At 41.0% G+C, this 27,791-nt stretch overlaps 3 protein-coding genes and 1 long non-coding RNA gene across 4 annotated transcripts; 3 read left to right on the forward strand and 1 right to left on the reverse strand.

Moving 5' to 3' along the window:
- The first annotated feature begins 554 nt into the window (after positions 1-554).
- On the forward strand, positions 555-10,150 carry LOC135438218 (uncharacterized). Its single transcript, XR_010437864.1, has 3 exons — positions 555-593; positions 2,123-2,293; positions 9,867-10,150. It is a non-coding gene; the product is annotated as an uncharacterized LOC135438218 (long non-coding RNA).
- A 2,534-nt stretch (positions 10,151-12,684) lies between these two features.
- Positions 12,685-14,473, forward strand: LOC135438190 (uncharacterized). The gene is made up of 3 exons (XM_064696414.1): positions 12,685-12,832; positions 12,887-13,132; positions 13,199-14,473. The coding sequence occupies exons 1-3, from the start codon at positions 12,760-12,762 to the stop codon at positions 14,344-14,346; spliced, it is 1,467 nt and encodes a 488-aa protein (XP_064552484.1). The 5' UTR covers positions 12,685-12,759; the 3' UTR covers positions 14,347-14,473.
- A 993-nt stretch (positions 14,474-15,466) lies between these two features.
- LOC135438191 (probable serine hydrolase) lies at positions 15,467-18,352 on the reverse strand. Its single transcript, XM_064696415.1, has 2 exons — positions 18,113-18,352; positions 15,467-16,827 (listed from the first exon to the last, which is right to left on the reverse strand). The coding sequence occupies exons 1-2, from the start codon at positions 18,167-18,169 to the stop codon at positions 15,811-15,813; spliced, it is 1,074 nt and encodes a 357-aa protein (XP_064552485.1). The 5' UTR covers positions 18,170-18,352; the 3' UTR covers positions 15,467-15,810.
- A 5,994-nt stretch (positions 18,353-24,346) lies between these two features.
- On the forward strand, positions 24,347-25,238 carry LOC135438221 (uncharacterized). The gene has a single exon (XM_064696450.1). It carries the CDS (start codon positions 24,808-24,810, stop codon positions 25,153-25,155), a length of 348 nt encoding a protein of 115 aa, XP_064552520.1. The 5' UTR covers positions 24,347-24,807; the 3' UTR covers positions 25,156-25,238.
- Positions 25,239-27,791: the final 2,553 nt, after the last annotated feature.

The following is a 27,791-nucleotide window of genomic DNA, read 5'->3' on the forward strand; positions in this document are numbered from 1 at the left end:
ATAACAATTTTAATGGGGATCTTACCAAAAAAATATCGATTTTAAAATTGCTAAGAATTGCTAAGAATATTCAAGCTGATTAATTTTCAATTTTAAAAGCTTATATTAAATGTTTGGCTTTAACTTGAAATTATTTATTTTATTTATACGTTATAAAATCGGGCAGTTATTATGACCAAGTGAATAGCTCAGTCAAGTCTTAATATCCATTATATCTATGCCAAACACTATGCAAGTGAGTAAACATATTTTATTTTATTTTTGGTTATTGGTTTTGTTCAGGGTATCTTATAGTCTAGCACACCCGACTGAAGCACTTAAACTGTGTTTTGTGCTAGCATTTCATTCAGTTTGTTTTTTCTTACGCCTTATTTTGAGTATTGTATTGTTCTCTCCTTTTACAATCCGTCGTTCTCTTTGTTTTTACCCTGAACTCATTTCGCATCCATTATCTATGTCTAATTCTCAAATGTGTTGTGTGTGCTTTTTACACCTTGCGACAAGTGGCTTCGTGTTGAGTAACACCTCGAGGAGCAGCAGTTCGTTTCGGGCCTGCGAGTTAAAGGGAAGTCTTGACACGGCTGCAAATCGTAGTAAATTTCCTGTGCATTGCTGGCATGATTTATATTTAATATGTGTGCTGAGTAATTTATCATGTCTGCTCTGATCTCCGCTCAAGTGCAAGACAGTTAGTTGCCTCCAAGCGTACCCATGAAGGCACCCAGGCATGTAGCGGGTCCCCCGGCTGTGCGTGTGCGTTGTCATTGGAATTGCTATGCAAATTGTCTAGGGCATCTAAGACCAAAGTGAAAGTGCGATTTCCCTGGCAGCCCAACTAGCCCACTTGGCTGCTACATATGTATATATATATATATATGTGTGTGTGTGTGCTAGTACATATTTTATTGTATGCTTATGCGCCGGCCTTGAATCCATAATTTGCCTGTCAACGACAGCATCCAGCCAAAAATTTGCGCACATAATTGAGTTCAAGCATTTGGAAGCCAATTATGATTTCACATTTTCCATTTTCCATCGCAGTCAGAGCCCGTGCCCGCCACCCTCCCACTTCTGTGTGCTGGCATTTCGCCGGGCGACGTTTTCTTTGTGCCGTTTGCCACGTTTGCGCCTTTTCACATCTCAATCAACCGCGTCCTGGCAGCGACTACTTCGCCTTGTCGTGCCTGCGCCTTTAATTGCTTCTGCCACTTAACATATGCAAATTAATTTTCCTTTTTTCTCGCCGTGTTCGCCTTTCTGTATTTTCCCTCTTCACTCGTTTCATTATTGACCGTGTCCTACTTTGTGCTTGTGGTTATACCATATTGTCCTGTGTGCCCTTTTTGACACCTTAAGTGCTGCCACCCCCTCCTCCATGACAACTGCTTGATAAATATTTATCAAGCGCTGCGCAGGGGCAACAATGGCAAAAAAAAAATAAATAAAGAGAAAAGGGTTAGCCCGCTTTCTTTTTTACCAACAGTCGCCATTTCCTAGAGCTACATTCATGGCGTTTATTTTCCATTCTGCTCAACGGCAGATAAACAATACACGAGCTTCTACAGAATAGTTCACTCCACTTGACGCAACTTGACGGAGCTGAATTCATGGCCTGACGCGTTCAACCTGTCAGCCAAGTATGTGCACAACCCAGGGCTAAACCTGAGCCGAGCTCAGCTTGGTAGATGTTTCAACAAAAGACAACGCCGGAAGTCGCCCGCCGCTCCTGATACGCACATCAGCCGAACAAAGAGCAACAACCACACGAAATGGGGCAACTTTTTGCCATGCTCCTGCTATTATTCTTTATGTGCTATTGCTTTTTGCAGCCCGAATTTTCCGGCTCGACTGTGTGTATGTGCGTGTGTGTGTATGAGCTTTAAGAGCAACAAAAGCATCCGGAACTCATGAACCGACCCAAAACAAACGTTAAAGAAATTGCATTAAGAAATCATTTGGCAAAATATGCAGCACGTTAGAGTCCTTTTTTTTCTTTGAGGCTTGTTCGGTTTCCTCCTAGCATTTTAATCTAATTTTAATGAATTATTTTCACACGAAAATTACTTAAGCTAAAAAGTTTCGTTTTGTGGTGCCATTTTATGGTTTGCCTTTTTTTTCACAGGTCCATTCGGTTCACGTGCACGCACCTCTGTGTGGTGTGCGTGTGTTTTGCATAGAAATGTTCGCAACAAGACGAGGAAATTTTAGCTGCATTTTTAATTTGCATGCGCACAAAAACCGCAATTTGGTCAAGCACATAACGTTTTTAATACCCTCTAACTGCAGTGAAAAGGTGTGTATCAAAGCGAATATTTATAAATAGTAGGCAGGTAACATAACATTTAATCTTATTTATATAAAAATATATATAAAATTATGTACTTACCCCAAAATTCACATAACAGGAGGGAGACCGCCTTATTTAATGTAGGAATAACGCTAAAAGTAAAAAAAAGGAAAGAGTGAATTAAATAGTGTAAGAGCAAAAATAGAAAGATAAATCAAATACGCAAGAGAGAATGTGATAGAGAGAGAGAAAAAATAGAGGGAGCCAGAGAGAAAGAGAGCTACAGAGATATACACAGCACAAGAAAGTTAATGAGATGAAATTCGCAACATACCTTTTTGAAAGTCACCAACGCCGCCTCCTCCTCCAATGTAGAAGCTAGCTCCTTCTGTGGGCCCTTCTTGAATTTATGAGAATCGCATAGTAGAGCAGTAGGTGAAAAATACCTTTTCTTTAAATTTGATGTCAACTTTATTTGCGCTTGGTAATGAGACCATAACTAACACACATACATACATACACACATACATACATACATACATACATGCAGACATACATACATACATCCATACATACACACATACATACATACATACATACATACATACATACATACATACATACATACATACATACATACATACATACATACATACATACAAACATACATATACATACATACATACATACATGCATACACACATACATACATACATACATACTCAAATAAACAAGTCGATTGCAATAACTCTTGCTAATGCCATACTTTACATACTCGGAAAGTATGAACACATGCCAGCTCTACCTAAATTCAAAGCAATTTTAATTGCATCGTAATTGCAATTGGTCTGCATTTGGACCGTAAGTGTGTATACACATAAATACGTTATGTTTTCCAAACCATTTTCAGTTGTTTATGCAGCCATTTTCCCCACCATTCACTTCACATCACCTTAGTTAACAACTGCTAAACATTCAGCTGTCTCGCTCAAACAGTTTAAACTGCATGTTGGTCAGCAATTTGTTAGTCAATCAGCCAACACAGAAACTTTTAATGGAGAAAATATTCTCTCCTAATTTGCTTGCATTTTGTTGTATAACTATCAACTGATGTATTAACTACCAACTATTAATAAAAAATGTCTATAATATATTCATATTGTTCTCAACCTTGTTCTCTGTTGGCTTGACTCTAAATTCTGCTACCTTTATCTCTTTTTATATGTCTTACTACAATTACTAGGCATAGCTTTCAGTCGCATTTCAACAATAATTAATATTAATTAAAGAACTTACAAATTACCCGTAAAAATCCAAATTGTTGCTCGTTTGAATATGATACGAATATGATATGTCGCACGAAAGTACGCCACCGTTTTTTCTCGCTTTTCAGTTAATGAGTTGAAATGATTTTATTGCCGTCGCACAAAAAAAGGTAATGCTTTTTTGATTGCCCGAAATTGAGTCGCATATGATTTAAATGTTCTTGCCAAAAAGCAGGCAATGCTCTTTTTGGCCGCAACGGGCTTTTTTGCTTGTCAGCATGCGCCGCCACGCACTGTGCGTATACTTAATGTAAATGGCAGCTATTGTATACACTTAATGCCACGCGCCTCATTTTGTGGCGAATAAGGAAATCCCAATGCCGATAAATTAATTAGCCACAAAATTTATGATTCCAGTTGAGCTGAGTTATATATTATTTGTTTGTTTTGGTTTTGCTTTTGCTTTTCCTTTGTTTTCTGCCGGTTGGGTTCGCTTGTTTTGTTTATTCGTTTATTAGTTGCGCATCGCTGCCCGCCGACCAGTTAATAATTAATGTGGCTTATTTATGCATTGTCATAGGGATTGGTCATATATATTTTGGGCATTTGTCAAGCATAAATCTGTTTGCAGCGTGCTCAACGTCTGGATACACAGCATTTCATAATTCAAATTATTCGATTTATGTTCACAGAACTCGCAGTGCTATCTGCTTGTTGTCTGTGGACAAACACTTCAAGCTTTGTTGCTCTGTTTGGGCCACTTTAGCCACATGCCCGTCGTAATTTACGAGTGCCCACAGAAACGCACTCAAATTGTGTGTGTGTGTGTGTGTGTGTGTGTGTGAGTGTGTGTAATGCCAAGACAATTGGACCAAATCGATTACCTGACCGCCAGTTGCCACAGGCTCCGAGCTGTGAACTACAATTTCCTATTGGCTACTCGTATGTATCGATGCTTAGCTGTAGTCTGGTCATAAATTTCCGTTTTTGGTTAACTGTAGTTACAACGCTTCCAAACTAAAGGCCCCAGTGTATTTGGCCTGCTTTTCGGAAATTTCCACAGAGAGCACGATTTACACTGCAAGTGGGGAATACCGAATAGGTTACAGCTGCAAGCGGTTGTTGGCATTCTTTGGTTGGCTGAAAAATGTATGCCCCTTGTGTTTGGAACTGGGCAAAAATGCAATTGCAGGAATCCTTTGTAATTTGAAATTGTGGCCAGAAAGTTTTTAATTCAAGGTTTATTTTTGATTTCGGTCTGAGGCAAGTTGAGCCAATAGTTTCTGGATATGTGTGTGTGTGTGTGTGTTTGTGTTAAGTTGTGTTGTCTGTCGGAACTTTTGGCATTTTGGCCCGTAACTGAACTGCAAAGTGTCACAATAGTTCAAACGGGCTCAGCAATTAGAAATTGCCATTTTGACTGCTGGCCCCAAGAACTTGTGAATTTGTAATGTGGCCAACGGCGATTAATTTATGCATTGAAAGACTGTGGAACTGCCAGCACAAGCCACAATTAGTTATTCTTCTTCCTCAAATTGACACACAACTTTTAATGCATAGTCCCAAAACTCAAATAATGCGCCAGATTTTAATTAAAAACAAATGCATAAATGCAATGCCCGAGCTGCAATTTGCATGAAATCCAATTAAACTTTTTATCTAACCAATCCAAATAAATCATACGCATTGTTGTCTCCAACTTTCCAGAAATAAAAAGGGCAATCAAGATAAATATCCAAGCTGCCAGACAGCCTGACATGTGCACATTAGTTTCTCATCCAGATAAGCTTTGTAGTTGGGCTCGGGTTTATTTAAACAGCAACAGCAGCAGCAGGAACGGCAGCAGCCGAGCGAAATTTGATTGCCATTTGCTGGAATTTGCGGTGAGCGGCAAAGGCAACGCCTGAGTAACCAAAAGCCGCACGGACGTGCCACAGTGCCTGCAAGTGAAAGAAAAGAGAAATTCATCAAATAAAGTAAAATAAAGCAAAGTTGGCAACGCGGCACGTACAGTGCCTAAAAACGGCAACCGCCCAGCGCCAGCCCAACGTCTCCGCCCTTTTGTTCTTGCCTGGCCGTCATTTGCATTTGCATCCTTGCCTCGTTCTGTTTATTTGCACTTGCATTTTGTATTTATTCACTTTTTGTGCAGCACTCCCTCGTTCCTGTTCCTCCCTGTTTGCCAAATGCCGAATGCCATGTAATTTGTAGCAACAACTTTTTGATATCAATGTAAATTTTAATTTGTTTGGCAAATATTTTGTTCAACATTTTGTGGCATGAATTGAGCTGTGAAATTGCCAGAAGCAGCGCCAAACCAAAATGGACAAACACAACAAATTTAAATACAAATAGCCTAAAACTACTGATTTTAGTGTAAACAGCAAAATTTCACTATATATATATATATTGGCAAATCGACTACAACAGTGTATACTAAGTTGTTTAATGTTTTTAATACCCTTTCAGCGAATCTTTGGGATATTAAAAAACAGTTTTTGGTTTTCAGTAAATATGTGTTCAAGCTTCATGTAATTCGTATACTTAAGGCTATGTCAGAGTCGTGATTAAAGCTACATTTTTGAGTATCCTGTAATGCTGAAAGCAACTCGGTAAAAACTCTCGCTGACAAATGGTTTAACTTTTATTTTATTAATTTATGTAGGTCTTCTCTCATCCAATGGTCTCACACGCCAGCATAAGGAAAGTTTATTAAGTAATAAAACATTTAAATTATGTGCTCAATAATAATACTAATTGAAAATGTTTAATATAAAACTTGTATTGAAGAGCTTAAGGACTCGCAGCTAGCTTTATTTTAATATTAATAGTTTATTAATTTATAATTAATTTGCTTGTATAAGACTTCATAGATCAACAAATTATATTTTGCATTTTTCAAACAACAAAACAATACAAAAATAATTAAAATTGGGCTTTATTTATGGTAGAGCTGAAGGCCTCGCAGCATCATTTTAATATTATTTTTTAAATCCCATTATGCTTAGTTGAAATAAATAGCTAAATATTTAATAAATTTATAACTTTTAGGGCTCATCAAAAACTACAAATCGTATCATAATCATATCTACAAATCTTCTTTTTGAATTTTACAAACTCTATGACTACAGGGTATCGCGCAGTCGTCACATGCACGCAAAGCTTACACAAGTAACCAAAAGCATTTACCAAAAGAACCAACTGCAAAATGCAGTGGGGTGAAATTCTTCAACACAGTTTGTTGAGGCAAAAGTTGTTTCGCTTTTGATTGTCGGAACATTTGAGTGCAGATTGTAAAGTTCTCAACTTGATCAAAACTAAGTGGCGAAGCATTTGCACGCATGCCAGGACATCAGCAGCCGACAGCAGCAGTAGCAGCAGCAGCAGAAGCAGAGTCCTGTCAGTTAGCAGTGCGTACATGTGTGTGTGTGTAACAGCATGTCCCGCTGTGCTCTTTTTCTCACTCTTGGCGGCCGCTCTGCTCTGACAGCCTGTTTTCAATTTGTAATTTTTGCTTAGGCGTCTTGTGCCTCGTCACTTGTGAGTTTCTTCAAGCGACACGTTTTAAAGGAGGCAGCGTCCTGGCAGCTCGTCCTGGCCGCTGACGCTTGTTGACAGCCGCCATCAAGCTGGCAGTCAGTCAGCCAATCTGAGCCGTGTCTGGCGCTGTCAGGCACGGGAATGCTGTGTGGTGTGTGTGGCGGCCATTTCAATGGGCCTCTGTTGCATGCCCCGCAGTCTAGACAGTGTCGCTGCGTAGCTTCACTCCGTCGAACACTCACGATAATTTCCTAATGCGGGCTCTGCGAGCATGCCAAATATTTATGCATTTCCATAATGCACTCAACTTAACTGAGCCAACTCACAAAGCTGCCAAAAGCGTTGGCAATCTCTCCTCTCTCTCTCTCTCTCTCTCTCTCTCGCTTCTGGCCCGTTTTGATAGACAGGCGCGCCGAGGCCAGTTAGCGGCTGAGTTACAGTGCCTACCAGCATTTTCTTATCGCGATGAGGCCAGAAAAAAATTGCATGGAAATGCGACGCCAGCGAAGCTGACGAAACCAAATGAGTCGCCGCTCGTTCTTGTTTCTCGTTGCTCGTGCGATAAAATAAATAAAATTGGCATTTTATGCAAATGCCGCGCAAAATTGTTGGCAGGGGCCAAATAAATATGCTTCAAGTGAACAGACACTTAATTTTAAACAACAGATTTGCTTGAAAATAGAAGAGCGCACGAGCAACTACATCAATGAGAGTTAGCAAGAAAATGTGCCAAACAAAAGAATGAAATCTCTCGCTTCATTAAATATGCTGGCTAAAAATAAATTTAGAAGCGAGTAAGCTGCCAGTTAAACTTCACTTCTGAAATGCGAGCATACAAATCCCAATTAGCTGCAGCTTAGTTGGCCAACAAAAGCAAAGCTGGCTCCAAAACACAAAGGAAGACATGTGAAAATTGGCTCTTAACTTGGCCAAAAAACTACTTGAAACCCAGAGAAATCACATTCTGGCAAATGTTCCTCACTTATTACATAATTAATAATTAGACGAGCAAAAGTATTTTAATAACTCATGCCACTGGCCAACTGAGTACTCAAGTTCTTAAGTGCTCAAGTTGTATGTGTGCGTGTGTGTGTGGGTCAAATCAATGTGCGAAACGTGCTAATTGCGGCAGCTGTGCAAATGTGTGCCTTGGCCATTTGATAGTTTGCCATCATTTTGATGGCTTTCAGGCTGTCACAAGCCACACTCACACCCACGCCCACAGACACGCCCACAAAACTTGGCATTGGGCTAGTTTAATGTGTGCGCTGTTGGCCATTGCCAAAAAACTAATTGCCAAGACATCAGTGTTTGAGGTCAGGCACACAAACTTTTGCATAAATGCCTTCAGGCAGCACACACACACACACACACACACACACACACACGCATACACAATTGTGTGGCATACTTTAAGGCGAAACTACTCGAAAGTTTCCTTTTGTGCTGGCGATCCGTTGGTCGGTGTGTGTAAGCTGTTGTGCGTCGTAAAAATTGACATACTCATCGCCGCCGTAACACGTAATGAGATACTTCAAAATGATGTTATTGCTTTATTTATAGCGTCACATAAAAGCTGGCGATGCTTGAGGTTTGGCTTAGCTTTGGTTTTAGGTTCGGGTTCGGCTTCCGGTTTGGCTTTCATTTTTTACTTGGCTAGCAGCCACATAACCTTTTTTATGTAGTTTTTTACTTTTATAGCTGCCATTTGTTTGACTTCATCTGTCACACACACACCTGCAACTACCTACACCCACACACACAGCCACACACACATTTATCTATATGTTGACTAATAAAACTGCTGCAGCTGAGTGCCTCATATTTTCATAAAAGACAAACTGCTTCAGTTAAAGTAATTGGCAGCAGACGTTGTTTACCTTGATAAAGTAAAACAACATCATCAAATTATTCTATGTTGCATCAAAATAGAAAAAACAAACATCAAACACATTTTAATAACAGCTTTTTATGGCCAGACTGTTAAAGGCTCAATGCAATGGCATATAATATTACGAAATTGCCACGAAAAATAAATAGAATTCTTTACATATGCAAACTTTATTTATATCAGGCAAATGTAGAGCATACAGGCGAGTCCCATGTGCACCATTCCATTTGAGATATTCATTTAATTTAATTCCATTTCAAATTCAGTTGCATTCCATTTGTGTCTCTCCAATACATTTCATTACAATCTAATCTATTTTATTTCATTACGTTCGCCGTTGAACTTGCCTCCTCTATTATATTTCAATCAATTCCATTCCGTGCCATTCTGGGATTCATGCGAATTATGTTCCAATATTTTGCATTCCATTCGGTTCCACTCCACGTTCAACTGCATTTCCATCCAATATTCTATTTCATGCAATTCCATTTCATTCCATTGGGGGAACCGCGGGAGTTAACCTCATTCTATTGCATTCTATTCCATTCCATTTCATGCTCTATTTAAATCAACTGCACTTTACTCAACTATTTTATTTCATTTAATTCAATTTCATTGCATTCAATATTTTTATTAACCAATTATATTAGAAATGGCTTTCATATTGACACATTCATTCAGTTACATCAACTTGTTTATAAATACAACTAAAAACTCTTTGTTTATGCCTTGTTGCAAACTGAAAAGTATAAAATAAAAAGCTGTAACTGAAAAACTAAAATTCGTTTCAAATGTTTTATATATATATATATATACAAATATGTATTTTTTTCTTCCCAATTCATTGTGGAAAATAAAATGATTTTCTATTTTTCTATATCAGAAAACTTCAGCCAAACTATACTCTATAGACTGTCGCCCTGTTTCAGAGTCGCATGAAAAATTCACGAACAGATTCCGCCTGGTGCGCACATTTAAAATGCACTTTGCCGCTGGAGAAATATTCAAAATAGAAATGTGAGGGAAAATATTTTTAGCGATATAGCGAAATGCACGCTGCAAGTGAATGCTTTAAAGTGCATCAATTTAATAATGCAAACATGCAGCAAGTTGCATTAACTTTTGCCGCGCAGGCGGCATTAAAATTTGCATAATTGCTGCGAGTCAAGCGAGTGAAAGAGCAAGAGCGAGAGAGAGAGAGCTGTACAAAGGATTTGTTGTAATTGTTATTGTTGTTGCATGTTGCACCACATGCGTGCAACAACGTAAAGAGGTTTTCCCCAACGTAATGAAAAGCGCGTCCAGCACTTGGCACAATTAACGATTTTTCATGATTTCAGTCCATGCAAGCAATTTGCATAAATCAGTGCAAAGTATCTGTGACAACGCAAAAGATGGCCTGAAAGGGGGCCGGGCGGCGGGAGCTCTATTTGTTGTGTGTGTCCTGCTGCTGCTGAAAAATGTTTACACATTTGCAAATGTCTGAAGGTCAGTCGGGGGTGGTGACGGGCAGTCAAGGGGTGTGTGTGTGTGTTGCGACATGATTTAGGCGCCCGTGCCCGCACTGAGTAATTGCGTGGCGGGCTTTGCCCCGGTCTTGGCCAGGTCACGCCTGATTCTGTGCCTCGGGCAGCTTTAATTTAATTTATGCCCAACAAAAGCAACAACCGAGGCGGTTAAAAATGGGAAGCCTTGTCGAGGGCCACTAAGTGGCCGCTTCAGCAACATTAAATGCACTCAACAATGTTGCTGTTGTTGCTTTTGTTGTTGCTGTTGTTGTTGTTGTTGTTGTTGCTGTTGCAGCTGCATAGCTGCCTTTTAAATAAAATTTATTGTTATGGCAACACAATGTGTTTAGTTTTATGGCCCATAATATGCATAATATTTATGCACTGTACTGCATTTGCCTGCAGCTGAGCTATTTAATGCGTAATTACAATGAAAATCTTCTTAAGACAGTCAACTGTGCCCCAGCTGGCAAAGGCAAATGCTGTGAAAGCAGCTTAGTGCTTGCTTTATTGAATTCATAAGCGTGACTTCCTATCTCACTCGCTCCTTCACTTTCTTTCTCGCTGCAGTCAAAAGAACTTCCCAAGCGTAGAAAGGTCAAAAGAAAATGCGTGCAAAATGGCAAAAAGAGCATAAAAAAAACAGCAGCAACTGCAGCTGCAACATTGCAACAGGCAACAGCAGCAGCGGCAGCAACAACCGCAAGCGGATCGTCAAAGCTCAATTAACTTGCAACAGTGCCAACAACTTCAGCTAATTAGCCAGTGCTTGGGCCTCAAGTGTTCTGTCCTCTTTAACAAACGCCCAACCACCCACCCACAATCGTGCTGAGCTGGGCGCAAGAAAAAGCGTAGCATGCTCTAAGGCGCTGCTCAGAATCTCACAAACACTTCATGTCGCAAGTCTAGATATTATAAGCGATGGTTGTCGGTTTGTGCATGCCACTTAGTTGCACGTCGCATTAAGTTGCCTCCAGCCAGAGCTGCAATTAAACCTGAGCTCACCTTAGATATACATATGTATATATCTAATATCTAATCCAAACATTGGTCGCCATTCAATATTTGACTTGAAATTAACTGAATTTATTGCTGCAAATATTTTGATTTGTGTTTATTTTAGTAGATTGCATATCTTTGGGCACCAATTTATAAACTTACAAATTTATGGCCATACTTTGTGCTAGACAAGCAAAATATTTGCCTTAGACTTGCTTCAAATCTGAGCAAATTGCATTTCGGATTGAATTTGATTTATTTCAAACTTGATGCTAACAAAATATATTTATTCACAGAAAGATTTGTATCAATATTTAAGCTAAATGAATGCATTTTGTAACCTGCTCAGCTTTCAAGTGATTTCACTTGGCATTCAATATACATCAGCTTAAATTGTCTGTGAATAGTTTAAGCTCATAAATAAGAATACAAGGTGATCAAAAATATTGTTAGAAATTAATAAATAGAAATAAAAGCTACCCATGACAAATATGAAGGCTGCAAAGCGATTCGAACTGAGAACTTTAAATAATTTTTAGCTATAACTACAGACGAAGCTTAAACCAAACCAGCCAGTTAAAAGGCGCCGGTTCAAATGAACAACTTTTGAGCAAAACTCAGCCTTAAAGAATTAAAAGTGTTGGCCTAAGTAACATTATTGATAAATGATAAATATTTTTGGCCAAAAAACAAATGTAGCCCGCATTTTGTTTATGAAAATATATAAGACTTACAATATTTTCAGTACAACGGGCAATTGTTTATACGAGATGAAATTGTTTTATTTGGAATTTGGAAAATATATGACAAGGTTTGAACTAAGCATGGGGCAAGCTGCTATCTCGAGCCATAAACGGAATCACCGACAACTTCTATTGACTTTGCAGCCCTGCCTCTGATAAATACATCTTCGTGATTATTTATCATACTATGCTAGTTTTGTACTCTTTCATTAATACATACCCGAGTAACTGCTCCCATAGCTGTAGCCGCAATTGTTGCTTTGTTTATGTTGCAACCGAATTGAGAATTAAAATTTCATTTTGCTGGCTGCTACTTGGCATAGAACATCAAGGCAGCATTATTGAGAGGTGAGTCGTTTAATTATGGCGTCTCTTGTTCGGCAACATTTATCTTATCAGCCTGTTCGACAGCGTACAAGATGTGTTATCTATCAGCAGCCGCTGATAGTTCCTCGCCGCATCGGCGCTTGCAATCGATGCCATTTGTAAAGACTCCCTCAACGCGCACAGATGTCCCAGTCAATCGATGCAGCTACCCACGATGCCTGATTCTATGTGGCAGGCGATGCGCAACATGCTCCAGCTGCCCGATCTGCTAGGTAGGTATATAAAAGTTAGGGTGTGTGCTCTTCTGATAGTTTTTCTTTGGCCAGTTTTGTGCTGCCTGTGGGGCAGCGGCCTCTCGCTAGGCTACTACCTGAAGTCGGCCTTTGTTTATGATAATTTGTGGCCACACTGGTACGCACTGGCGGCTGGAATCATGGCGCTGATCCTGGCTCTGGGCTGGACACTGCGCAAGCAAGGCAAGCAGCGTTATAGCTATGATCACTATTACATCATATTCTATGGACTGCTCTGCTCGCTGCTGGGCAGCTGCTTTATGCTCAGCAATCAGTTGGGTGAGTTGAACGCCAAAGCTGGTTGGCCAATTGGATTCTAATGGACTTTGACATTGCTTCCAGCAGCTATTAGCTACTACTTCAGCTTCATTGGCCTGAGCGTAGTGTATGTGGCCAGTCTTAGTTATGTGAGCCTGCGCAGCGACGCCTCTGGGCTGCGTCCGGCACGCATTGCCTTGGCCAATGCCTCGCATGCCTGCGGCCTGGCCAGCGGCTTTGTCATCTTCAACGAGTTCGAGCCACAGCGCTGTGGCCTCATTGAGCTGGGCATCAATCTGCTGCTGCTGCTGTTCGTCTGCATCAATGAGCTGCTGCAGCATCTGGGCGTGCACAACTACAAGCAGTCCAGGGACTTGGTCTTCAATCTGCTCAACGAGGAACGCCTCGTCTTCCTGCCGCGCCCGGCCATACTGGCCCAGTTTGTGGGCCGCACCGACTATTCTCTGCAGCACAGTCGCCAGTGGCTGGTGCTGGTGCTGGGCGGCCTGCTGTTGGTGCTGCAGCGCTGCTGCCTGCTACACTCGCCCGTGCACCTGCAGCTCATGTGGAGCGCCACCTCGGGCTTTGTGCAGCGCTCCCAGCTCTTTACACCCTTTGCTCTATATGCCGGCGGCTGTGCCCTGAGCGCTCTGTTGCTGCTACGTTACACGCCCAAGCTGGTCTATTTGCTGTTTGGCGTCATACAGCTGACGCTGGTGGCGGCACTGTTGTGCATATATGATGAGGATCAATCGGAGCATTGTTTTCTGTTCCTGTGCCTCATTTATGCAAGTGTAGGCGTGCTGTCCAGCCAGGCGCTGCACTGGCTGCTGGAATGCTCGCCCTTTCTCTACGCTGAGCTGTCGCTAGCCTTGGGCCTTGTCCTGCAGCTGGCCATAATGGAGGCCAGCAAATACGAACTGGGCGTGGATGATGTGTGGACAACGCTATTGGCCAGCAGCCTGACATATCTACTGCTGACATTGCTGGCCATAATGTTGGTAGTCTGGCTGCAGCCCCGCTCCGCTAGTCTGGTGGATGTGCGCAATCGCCTGCTGGGCATACGACGCCTCAATTTGCCCGCTGCCCAGACCCAGTTCTGGCACACCAATCACTTTCTCGCCCACGACAAGCAGCCAAATGAACTGCAGTCCGTGCAGCTGGACAAGACGCGCGTCTTTCAGCAGTATCCAATTAGCAGCTCCGCTGGCAATGACAAAGCGAATAAGTTTTGAAATAAAACGTTGCGTTTCTTATAACATTAGCTTAGGATTAACTTATAAGCCGTTTACTTTTTATCACAAAGTAAAGGAGTTGCTTACTGCTCGTTAAAAAAGCACAAATATTAACCACACATTAAGCTTCTTCATTTTTAGAACATTAATAAAATAATATAATATAATAGAATACTTCAGCTATTGCTTTTATCTTAAGTAATTACCCAGGTTTTTCTTAACAATTTTTACAAATATTTTGATGGGTGCTTAAGCACAGGTAATCTCTCTTGCGGTAATATCTCTGGCTCATTCTTATTAATTATATCTTGGTCATCTGTGACTAACGACCAAAGTCTTGAGTGCAGGGCATAAATGATTTTTATTGATTTTTAACAAATTAAATTGCGCGTTAACCGCAACTGAATTTATCATAAAGATGTTATATATCAGTGCGTCCAGAAGCTACTGCCACGCCCAATCTCCCACGCGTTTTCAGTGGTTCGCCAGCCTTTTGCCACAATTTTATTGCCAAAACATTAAACATTTATATCCGCTATCAATTTCGTTGCGTCGGAAAAACGTAATCGCATTGCAGCCTCTGCCGCTGTTACTGTCGCTGTCTTCCTCTCTCTCACTCTCCCTCCCTCCCTTGCTTCCGCTGCGAGGGGGATTTTTCCGGCTCCTACCTAATTTAATTTACGTAGAAAACCCGGCCGCAACGTGCTATGGCAATAAAAACGTTAAATTTGTTTATTTTTTCAAGGCGCCTGAATACGATGGGCTGGCTGGGAGGCGTGGGGGCTTACCCATTGAATCCACCCGCTTCGATTTTGATGTTCGGTATTTTTGTGCCCTTGCTGCTTAGTGTAGCATACCTCGGGGCGCACATTGAAAATGCTCGCACATCGGCACACACACACGCGCACACACACAGTCGCACTCTGTCTCTCTCTGGTGCTGTGGCCCTTTTGTTTTCTGCAACGCCATTGTTTTTAAGTGGGTGCCGCACATCCTTTGCTCCCTTATCACTAATGAAGTGGCCAATGAACTGCGACCCAAAGATTAAAGCGAAATTAAATGCCAGCCCAAGGTTGATTGATCGAAAAAAGGTGCATGTGCTAATTTAGTAGAAATAAAATGCTCGCTACGAATTTATATTCGAAATAGCTAGGGACTCGACAGCCCCCAACATGAAAGCAATTTAAAAGTAATTAAGCTAAAAATGCCCGAGTTTTTGCCAATCTGTAGCACAACAAATACACGTTCTTTTTCAACATACAAATAAATAAATATTCGCCAGTTATAAGGGGGCAAAGGTATTTTGCAGCGCTTAAATTACGATTTTCTCTTTCTGCTTAACTACAATTTGAATTATTTAAAATTCTATCTAAATTCTGGTTTATAGTAAACCTAATTTTTTAAAGCTTTCAAGTGTTTTAGTGCGCCTCTCGCTGCTGACGGACTCAGAGATGAGTGCAGCAGCTATAGGTTGCTTTTTCTCTTTCTCCGCTTCACATTCTCGGCGTCGTCCACGGCTAAGGCGAATTTCTGCACAACCTCTGGCAATTCTTCCTGCTCATCCACCGTCCAGGTCTCCAGATGCGGTGGCCTGTGATGCATTATAAATGGATTGATTATTTCGGCAACGCCCTTTGCATTGTTCAAATGCACATGGTGTGTGCCCTGCACCTCGTGCAGTTCAAAGTGTGGATTATTGGAGCGCAGTATGTCAATAACCTCCTGACTTTCGCCATCTATAAAGTTCGACTCGGAGCCCTTGATCACACAATAGGGCACATTGCGTATGGTCCGGGCCAGTTCGGCGGCAAAGGGCGGACTTGTGTGGAACTCAAAGTAATACTTGCAGCGTCCGTCCCGCGAGAAATAGTACTTGTCCGGGTATTTGGTCGACTTGGCCACATTGCGGTCCAGTATATGATGGCAGTTCTCCAGCGTCACCGAGGCATCGGAGCCCTTGTGCAGCACATGCTCCAGTTCTTGCCACGTATACGATGGCGGTTCCTCGCGCTTGGCATTGGCGAAACGCTCATCCTCGACCATGTAACGCTCAATATTGGTGCGCAGGTATTCGATTTGCGATGGTGGCTTGCGGTAACGCGTCCTAACAATGTCAATGCTGATCAGCATGTCGAGGCGATGCGGATAGAGCGAGGCAAAGATGAAGCACAGCATGGCGCTCATGGAATGGGCCATTAGCGACACCTTCTGCCAGCCATACTCCTCCATAATGCGCAGTATCACGCACAGGTAGTCGACAAAATGATAGGCAATCCCCTCCGGCAGCTTGGACGAAAAGCCATGCCCAGGCAGATCAATGCACAGCACGCCCAGGTGCTTGGGCAGCAGCGGCAGCAGCTCGTTCCAAGTGCCCAAATTATCCAGCCAGCCGTGCAGGGCGAGTATGGGACGTACCTGGCGATTGCCATACCAGCGGCCTACGACATAGCCCCAGGGCATATTGATGCGCACATCCATGGGCTGCAAAGGTAGAGAAAACCGAGAGTTGGGTTAGTTGTTGCCGACACGCAGCTAATTGACAGGCCAAACTTTGTATGGCACGGAATAACCCGAGGGTGTTCGAGCAATCGAAAAGGGTTCGCAAGAAGACAAACGAGCTCATTCCTAAAATATGCCCAAACGGGTTAAGTTAACATATTTGGAGATAAATTTAAGCAAAAATTGGCAAGAAATTGATTGTGCATAAAAGAAATTATAGCACAATTGCAATAGCTAAAATATGAAGAATTATTTTGAGTAGAAGAAGAAAATAAGCCAAATTATAAATTATCTTCGAGCAATCTAATCGTGGCGCAAAACTAGTTTAATTTAAGATTATTTAGTTGACTTTTTGGGCAAATATGGAAACTATTATTGTTATTATCAGTTCAATAGAATCAAAAATGTTAGTGTATTTTGTCTTCGGCGTCTGTTGATAAGCTCGATTTTATTTGATCAATCGTTCGGTTTACACGTGAAAAAGTTCACACAATTGACAACTGAGCCGCGCAGGTGCAGATTGATTGGCAGCATTCAGCTTGAAGCCGCCCGACAATTTATCATCTGCAATTTTTTTTTTATCGGAATGGGGCTCGCAGTGCCTGGATATTGGAGGGCAATCGATGAAGGTGCCCGTTCTGCAATTGACTGCAGCGCATGCAAACTTTAAATGTCGACAAATGGATTTTCGTAGTTTTGCGCAACAAAAAAAAGACCAAACTTTTCACGACACTTTTCGAATTGTCGTTGTTGTTGTTATTGTTGTTGTTGTTGCTTTTGTCTAAGAGTTCGCTCGTTCAACTTGAAAATTAGCGCAAAATGCTTTCGAGTGTGACACAAAGTCTGCAAAAGTTTCATCCCCTCCTCCTTCTCTTTTTACCACATTTTGATGAACTTCTAATGAGCTTAATAACAGCAAAGGCGTTTCAAGTTTTCAAATTGCCCGCAGCTCCACTTATCTGACTCGAATCGGAATGCTCTACTTGAGACATCGCCTAGCTACCTCATTTATAATTTATTTATTTGTATTATTATTGACTTTGATTCGCGCAGCTTTAAATCTTATCAGCAGACATTACATGTTACCGTTGTGATAAGGTGAGAGGTTCAACTGAAATTGAACCGGTTCAAAGGTAACAAATATAGACTCTAGACATGCTACGTGATTTTTATCTGATCTGATAAGAGCACGTCGTCCGTATTTGTTTACTGATTGTTGTTCAACATACAATCAATGTTTATGAGCTGCAATTGGTTATTTAATTACCCGTTCGTGTTGTTCACTTTGTTCAATTTCCTTCATGTCCGTTGGCATTGCTGTCATTTTGGTCTCCCACTCAGTCGTCGCTCAATATGATATAATCCACGTCACAGTTGTATATATAAAACATATGCATATATATAGTTAATGGGAATTTACATATATGTTTTAATATAGCAACAGTTAGTTGTCGTTCTAAATGAGTGACTAGCGGAGCAATGAACGCGAACAGCGCGTAAACTAAACTAAAACGAATTTGTTTGTCGCGGCGATTAAATCGTACGGAAACGTGAGCGGAGAGCGAGCGCGAGCAACAGACTGACCTTTAATCAGGCACATTAGCCTAAGCTAATTGACAGCTGTGCATGAAAAAAAAAACACCTGAAAAGATTGATAAACCAACAAAGAGAGCGTGAGAGCGTGTGAGAAGAAGAGAGAGGAAGTGAGAGCGAGTCAAAGACAGAGCTGTCATGTTAGCTTTTTAATAGCTAAGCTTCACTTTTATGTATTTGCAAAAACCACAAAATGTTATATACTTTTAGCTAGTAATCTGGCTATTTTAAAGGTCAAAGAATATAAATGCCCTTCTCAACCCTTTACAACTCTCAGGAAAACATTTCCTGATTTTAAAATCCTTAGATACAGAGATTTTGTTGATGATTTCGTGTAAAAAAATCAGCAAAAATATTTTTTTTAGAATTTTTGATAATTTTTTTAGCCATTTCTAGCTAATTTTCTAATTAATAAAGCCAGTTTAGCCCTTGAAATTCTGCCAACACTGTTCAGAGAGCATTGGAGCAGTGGTCATTTGATCGAGCTTATGCTGTTCTTCAGCTTATCTAACTAACGCAAACACAACTCTCATAATATCGAATAAGAAATTCGATAAATTAACGCGAAAAAAAGAATTCATTGAGTCGAATAACAAAATTTCTTGCAAAATTTATATATGTGGGAAAACATTTTAAAACTTGGATAAATATATAAAATTGTTGTTGATAGTGTAATCAGTCTTTTGAACAACAAAGTTGCTGACATTGCGAAAAAAAGCTCTTGTAGCACAAAGCAAAAAGCTCAAATAAATGAATGCTTACTCGCTCGATCGTATGTCATTGAGTAATAAATTATTACTCAATGATCGTATGTGAACGTCCAAGTTACTGAGTCACTTGTTACAGGCAAAAAAGAAGCTTTTTGCCAATCAAGCACAAAAGCTTTTATCTTGGAAAAATAGAAAATATAACTCATTTTTGACAGCTTATTCCTATACATACTTAGTAGTCCAATGTTGATAGGAAAAGGTTCATATATAAGCACGAAAGTGAAACTAAAAAATGCCTATATAGGTCAAGTTATATAGAACATGTAGTTTTTCATATCCTGCCGGTTCGATCCTGCCGGTTCCAACATATGTACTGCCTGCAACAGATAGGCGGACCTATGCGAAATCTCATGAGGATAGCTTGTTCTTCCGTTCGGCTGTATCAACTCGGTTGTTAATACTGATCAAAAATATATATACTTTATGGTGTCAGAGATATTTCACTTTATGCTTAATTTCGCGAGCGTAATAGCATTCGTTTGCACATCTTGTAAAATATCAGAAAAAAAACAAAACAAATCGATAATTTTATATAGTCAATCAACTATCACGATGCACATTTGAAAAGTCGCCAGGAAAAAATCAATTCAATTTGATTTCGTACATCCATTTTACCTGCTTTTTAGCTGCTAAATGGCCGAAAAATAATTCATGTACCAGATAATAACTGGAAATTAATTCAATTCACACAAATTAATATTTCGTTAGCGGTATTCCCCATGCACAATACTCCATTGCTGGCCAAACGGAAGAATGAAAAAAGCGCAAATTCAATATTATTAAATTGTATACGATATTTGCAAAAAACCAAAGGCATTTCAATAAATATAATTGAATTCAATTGCGTTTTCCACTGACTGTAATTGCAGTTCGCTGTTTTTGTGCCACGGCATCAAACGGCAATACGAAAAAAAGATATATACCAATAAATATTTATAAAGCTCTTTGGCGGAGATCAGCGCAGCGGGGCACTTGTATAAACATATTCAAAAATCCATTAGCATCGAATCCCGATGTCGACAACACTATAAATTTGTTAGACTAGTCTCGGTGCAAAAAAATCTCACACACAAAACCAAACTGAACAGTTGCGGTTAGATTTTTGATACCAACAAAAAGAAATAAACTGGCGAATAGCATAAATCTTTTTATACCCTCGTAGAGGGTATTATAATTTAGTCGTGGAATATGTAACACATAGAAGGAGACTTCTTGAACAGCATCAACAGCAGAGTTAATATAGACAGGTACATCTGTCTGTTTCTCAGTTTTAAAGCTAGCGTCAATTAACCTTGCATAGGTCCATCTATCTGTTCCAGGCAGCACGGATCGATCAACTGTATCATAAGGCTGCTATAGGAAAGATCGGTCAAATATTAAGCTATTGCAAGAAAATTATATTCTTTACCAAGACATCTGCACCAAACTAAGCAATTCTTAGTCTCACCATGCTCCTTATATATACTGCAATACTAAATCATACTCTATGGGAAGAAGATGAGGTTTTGTTAACCATCTTTTGTTTCACAAGATATCTTGAGCTTTACTAATCTGCTCACATATCGGCAAGCCGTTGAGCCATATGTCTGCAAGGGTATTTAATCTTCAGCGTGCCGAAGATAGCAATTCTTTCTTGTTTCTATTGAAAATTGAAAATTGCTTTGGGCGGCGGCGGTTGGATGTGTGATAAATAACGAATTGCAATCATAAATCTGGCGCTGAGTATGAAGTAAGCAAAGCGTTTTAATTTCAATGCAATTAAAAAAGGACCCAGATTCTCACAAGTGGCCGCTGCAAGTTGCCAGGCCGTGGCAGCATTTAATCAAATGCAGCTGGCGAAGGAGAAGGCAAGTACACATCCTGCGAACGCAGGATCCAGCAATTTGCGTTCGTTTTTCGAAATGAAATTACGAGCATGCAACGAGCCTGCGCCGCATGCCGCATGCTGCATGCTGAATGCTGAATGCTGCTTGCTCCTCACCTGCGGCTGCTGCTGCTGCTGCTGCTGCTGCTGCTGCCCACGCTTGACCCAAGCCTCGCCCTAATGACATTTGAATGACAGCCCCGAACAGCAGCAGGACGACAGTATTGAACCAGCAGTTGGCCAGCCCAGCCACAGCTGCAGCCGCAGCACAGTTGGCTAATGACCGCCAGTGGGTGAAGTGGCTGCGGCTGCGACTGCGGCTGCGACTGCGACTGCAATGGCTCAGTTCCAAAGCTGTCCAGGCTGTCATGACTTCCAGCTTCCAGCTGCGATAACAATTGCCTCAGTCATATTGTTGCCATTGTCGCGTTTCAGTTTCATTTGCGCGGATCTGGTATAAAAAAAAATATATATGTATATGCCTGGATCTATGCCAAGAGCCGCAAGACGTGCTCTGGTTAGCAGCGCCCTTTTGTTAGTGCCACAGCCTTTTACCAGCTTGTTGTCAGGTGTAAAATGCAAAGTAATGACTTTGAATATGTCTGTTAAGAGCCTGGCAGGCGCGACACCAATGGCAGCCCCCTAACTGGCTTTGAGCATTAACGGCCCTGACAGAAATTGTAGCCATCCAGCTTTGGCATGTGGCGTGAAATGCTCCAAGCAAAGCAGAAAAGGAAGAAGCAGAATTCAAGCCAGAAAATATAAATGCAAGATTCTGGATATCAGGCTTTATATATATCTAGGTATCTGTTTTCAGAAAGCAGAGAAAGAAAGAGGCTAGATAATTTTTATAAACTCCAGAACTCTTTGAACATTATTGGAAAGCGTATTTTAGCTGCGACTTGGCATCGATTTAATTTTCCCTGTCGTTATGCTAACATTTCTCAACCAGCCTGCTATGCCAGGCGTGCCTTTGGTCCTGCACCTGGCTTTTGTCTGGCACTCAAGTGAAAAGCTTTTGTCAGCGCATGGAAATTTGACGGAAATTGTTTGGTCTGATGGATGCAGATGCTGTTGCAAAAGGCCCATCCACAATACGCTCTAGTTACCTTTGCCTAATGGTCTCGACCAACCAGTTTGCTAAGTAAGCGGACAGTTTTGGACGCATTATGGCTCGGCCCCAAAACTGGCTGCACATTTGGCCAGCCGAGTGAAACGGCAATTTCAATAGAATTAAAGGCACAATTTGTTGCCAGCCAAGTGGAGAGCGGGGGCTGGCAAAGATTACGCCAAGCGAAATAAATGCAAATCGCGTTAAAAGTAAATTTTATTTTGCCCTCTATCTATCCGACTGCCTCTTGTTTTGCCGGCGTGACTGCAGGATAATGTCCTTAAAAATAGCTGCGCTCCTCTTGCGGCTGCTGTTGCTGTTGAGGCAGCCAACTCTGGAGACAGGTAGCAACACGGAGGGAGGGCTGGGGACGTTGCAGATTTACTGCGGCACGCGCTGCTGCCACAATTACTTCGCTAGAAAACACAATCAAAATCAAGTTGAACGTTGAACTTTTTAATGCATAATTTATGGGTCTGAGTAGCCTGGCATTGGCCCGAAAGCAAAGCCGCTGGCGGGTTAAGGTGACGCACCTTTCCTTTGTTGTTGCGTCTCAAATACAAATACACATTTATATATATATATACATATCTGTGTTATAACAAGGGACAGCTGCGGAATGGAGCGCCTCCATATCATAAATATTTATGAAAGCTGCCAAAAGTGCACGACGTGAGGTCTCCTGCAGACCCTCGGCTTGGCACGTGCGCCGTGTGGCATGCCACGATTTATATGCCGCCATTGAGACCAATATATTTGCTTTCATCAAAAACTCATCTTAAATGCCGACACATGCGGCACATAAATGCTAGCCCAGCCCACATAAGAGATATCTATATACCCACATGTATTCAATTGTATCTCTTTTGGCTGCCGGCTATGTGGTAAACCACTTTTGAAAAACAGTTAACCGGGAATCAAGCAAAAACCGTTAAATCATAATAAAATAATTGTTGATTCAAATATACTTTATGCGCACCTATAAAACAGGCAGTTAACATTTGAGCTGTGCTTCTTTTTTAATGGAGCTCAAAAATATAATCTCTTTGCGTCTACGAGATAAGAATTTTTCATTCGATATTCTTCATGCCAACTTTAGATGGAAAATATCTAGATAATTGCCCAAATTAACTATATAACATTATTTTCTCCTCATTTCGAACTGAAAATAGATAATCGAATCATTATACTTAAATAAATCTAATGGTCTTTAAGCTTGATTTAGTTTCTAATAGTTTTCCAAATGGCCTTAACCCACTTTGACACACACTAGCTCACACACACACACACACAAGCACACACATGTGTGTGTGTAAGCCGCCAACAACTGGCCACACATCCTGACGCAAAACTTTCTCTTGCTGCTACACTCATCTTTTTTTTCTGAAAAAGAAATATCCTGCTAGCCAAGCCAAAACTATCAATTAAACTAATTAGCTTGATTTCCCCAGGCTGAACACGAACTGGAGCAGAAATTCAATCAGAGCATGCAGAAAAACGCAATCAAATGATTAAGTCAACAAATGAAGTCAAATTGTTGGGGCTGCAGCGGTCAAAAAAGCTGGCAAATTGCAAAAAGGATAAAATAATATATATATATATATATATATAAAATCATTGAGGAATAAAATAAAGCAGGCGAAAGCAGATGCAACTAACGAGTGTGTTCGAGCGGAGGTCTTCCTTAAAGTTGCAGCAACTTTTTGCTATGTCGAGACAGACAGAGAGACAGTGAGTGGGGGAGGAAGAGGTAGCTACCGGTAGATGACTAACAATTTCAAACAGGTGCAAAAAGGTAGCTCAATTTGTTGGCGTCCTAATGAGCGGTCGCGTCATTGATTAGTAGCTTGTCCTGCCTTTAAGACTGAAGCACACTTTCTTTTCATTCTTATGGCATGTTTTTTTTCTTCTCTGCAGTCAAGACTCAAATTCCAATTGAATTGTCTGAATATTGGGCGTTCTATTATGTATTAGGCGGTGGGCGTGGCACGTGCCATATGCACAGCATTGAGTGCTCGTAGATATTGATTTCGTTCTTTCTGGCTGCAGGAAATTTATTTATATTCAATTTGTGAGTTTATGCAATATTTTTCTTCTCCTTTTTTTCAGGCACCAAGACGAAACGGGAAATTCACTTTTCCGTCATATGAGTGTGTGTTTGTGTGTGTGTGTGTGTCGCTTTGTGTTTGCCAACTGTGGCTGAGACTTCACGAGAAGCGCCGCTGCTGCTGCTGCTACTCCTGCTCCTGCTGCCTGTATGCGACGATAAAGCAATTTTTTTTTTTGAGTTAATATTTTCCACAAACTCATAAACACATCAGGCCAGACGCTCGAGATTTCTGGCTGACAGGCTGACAGGCAGGCTGATTACCTAATCTGAAGGACTAGCGCCCAACTGTACCTAGCTGCATATGCTGGCTGACCTGTTGGTCCACCCTAAATTACCTAGGTGCTAGGCGCTAGGCGCTAGGTAACAGAGAGTAGGGGCAACTATAAATAGGCAAGCGCCGGCTGCATCCTTCACTCAGTCGTTGTTTGGTCCTCTGTCTGCCAACGTCTAGCGAAAAAGTAAAAGTTTTGCACACGTACTGTGATAGTCAGTGCCCAGTGTATAATCGGTCAGGATGTTATTTCTGGTGCCGCGCAAGCATCTATTTGCCAGCAATTTGATAATATTTCTTTTGATTTATATCATGCGCAAGTGCCTGCAGTTGTTCTGCATCATTGAGAACAAGGCATGCCAGAAGCCCGACTGCAACTGTGAGCCGGGCCAGGGGGATTGCCCGGACTCGCCGCTTGAGGAGCGCCGCGGAGGCTTCAAGCTCATACCGGATGCCATGCGCAAGACCATGCACGGCTTTGGCTATGGCGAAGGCCACTATCAGATCTTCGTGGAGAAGAAGGAGCGCAATTTGCCAACCAAATCGCGCCTCAATGCGGCCAGCGCTGAACTCAAGCTGAATCCCAATTAGGCAGCAGCATTCAGCGACCAGCAGCAGCAGCTCAAGGAGCCAACAAAATGTGCCAACAACAACAACTACAACAACCTCAAAAACAACAATAATAATAATAATAGTATTAACAACAATTTTCCAATGTCTTCTTGCAAAAATGTTATAAATTAATTGTAAACATTCAGCAGCATTTCGTATTTTATCGAAGCGCATACTTGGCCATTAATAAAAATTATAAAAGTTAAATCTCTGCCTCAGGAATTTTTGATTAATGTCATTTTTTTTTCTATATGCCACACACGAAAATGATCTGCAACATTTACAGCCTCACAATTGCCAAGTCGCCGCCGGCTGCTACTTGAAAAATTATCTACGCTTGCGACAACTGTCAGCTGATCGCGTGGGTGTTGCTGCTGCCATTAAACGGCAACAAATTTATCACAAAGTGCCCAAAGAGACACACACGCACACAAACACACACAGTTAAACGGGCAACAACAATGTCTGGCAATATGTTGGCGTAATTTTTTAAAACTCTAGACAGACAGAATGGAAGGCATTTCGATTTTCGAAAGCTGTTTGTGGCACATGAGCCAAGGGTTAACATTAACAAATGAACAGATATTGAATTTATCTTAAATATTCGATTCAAAATCTATATCATTTGAAGAGTTTTATATGATTCCAGTCATAAGGCAATTTAACCAGCAGCTATTAACGTATTCTTATTATATCCGAACCTATCCAATATTAAAACATATAGTGTAGAATATTAAAAGTATGTTTAAGTTTACTATTCTAATCTCACATAAAAACTTTTAACTTATTATTTTTCCAAGTAATTCAATAATAAAACATCTATTCTACAAGATGAATGGTATGTCATCCCAACTATTAATTAACTCTTGTTATAATTCGAACTAATCCAAAAATAAAACATAAATCCAAGCATATGAATAGTATATTTAAATTAGCTATTCCCTGCCCTCATATCAATCCGATATTAATAAATATATAGTAGAATGTGTGAATGTGTGAACTATGAACTAATTCTTATTACAATCCCAAACTAATCCAATAATAAAACGTATATCGTAGAATATGAATAGTATATCAACTCATATCAACTATTCACCTATTCTTATTGTAATCTGATCTAATATACTATATATTCAAGTTAACTATTCCATGCGCTCATATTAACTAAAATCGAATCATTTAAGCTTTTCATACCAGTTCATATATTGAGTAGCACCTAATTTGATTTATTATAATCATAATTGCCACATATTTAGACTGGGGTATACAAATTGATTGCTCTGGGCACCATCAATAGATGAAAGGCCCTCAACTAAAGAGCATCATCCTGTCATCTTGGAGAGTGGTTGCCATTTTGCCAGTTTCTATTGTTCCATTGGCACAGGCAGGAGATGGCAGCGCACATGAAGCTGAGTGCGCTCAGCGCTGAGTCTGGCAATTGTTAGCAAATCTATCATCATCATCGTCTTAAGCACGTGGCAGAGTGTTGTGTCTGTTGTGCGTGTGTGTGTGTGTGTGTGTGTGTTTGTGTGCGTGTGTGCACTTAAAGACATTGTGCAAATTCTGCAGCATTTTGCCTTGCATTATAAATGAACAGAAATGTTTAGTTGTGAGCAACATTTTGCTTGAGCTGCATATAAATTGTGCACACACACACACACGCATACACACACACACACACACATATGTAGACAATGTTGTTGCCTGCGCTTGTGTCTGTTGGCAAGCTGTCATTATAATCATGATTATTATTGTTGTAATTCTAATTATGCATTGTTGTGCGGGACTGAGGGGCCACATTACACATACGCCATGTCTGACACGCTGCGTGGCAGCATCTGTGTGTGCGAGGGTGAACGTGTGTGTGTGTATGTGTGTTTGTACGTGCGCGTGCTTCATTTTTATCAATGACAGTTGTTCGTTGTGTGCCGTTGCTCATGTGTAAAATGAAAATGTCAGTCGGATTAGCGCCAGCAGCGACAGCGATAAAAGCGAGCGGAAGCAGCGCCAACGACATCCTCTCGCCATGATGAGCACCAACCAACCTGGCCTGGCAGCGATTCCTACAGATATAAATATAGCTACAGATATGATGGCAAATATAGCGTAACCTTCTTCATAATAGAACTCAACTCCTTCGTCCAAGGATTAAGCTGAATGCATTCGCATCAGCATAAAATGCTAAGCTCTCATGTAAATCATGTCGACATTGTTGGACTTAAGCAGCCCTGTTTGTTGGACTCTATGCTTGGACTCATTATAATTAACAATTTATAAAGCGTTAATACCCACACACAGACACACACACACACACACACACACATACACCCACAGCTTGACTGGCACGCCCGCCACGGCAATTTGCCAAGGCAGCCAAAAGAGCATGCTCAGCAGCACATCCGCACAAGCAAACAAACAAACAGATAGTCAGAGAGGGCTGGGAGTGGGCATGGAACTGGGGTGCTCAGAGCATTCATTTTGCTTGTAAACTGGTTTTCCGACTCATCCCGGGCATGGACCCGCGCCCGCGCCCGAGTCCGCGTCGGCTCCCTAACAACAGTGCACGGCACGTCGCGCGCATTAAGTAGATGAGCTGCATTTTTCATGCATGCGAA

Source organism: Drosophila montana, unplaced genomic scaffold (assembly GCF_035044405.1).
Source record: "Drosophila montana isolate Dmon_TW-CO22-7 unplaced genomic scaffold, ASM3504440v1 contig_3847_1, whole genome shotgun sequence".
Classification (NCBI taxonomy): Eukaryota; Metazoa; Arthropoda; class Insecta; order Diptera; family Drosophilidae; genus Drosophila; species Drosophila montana.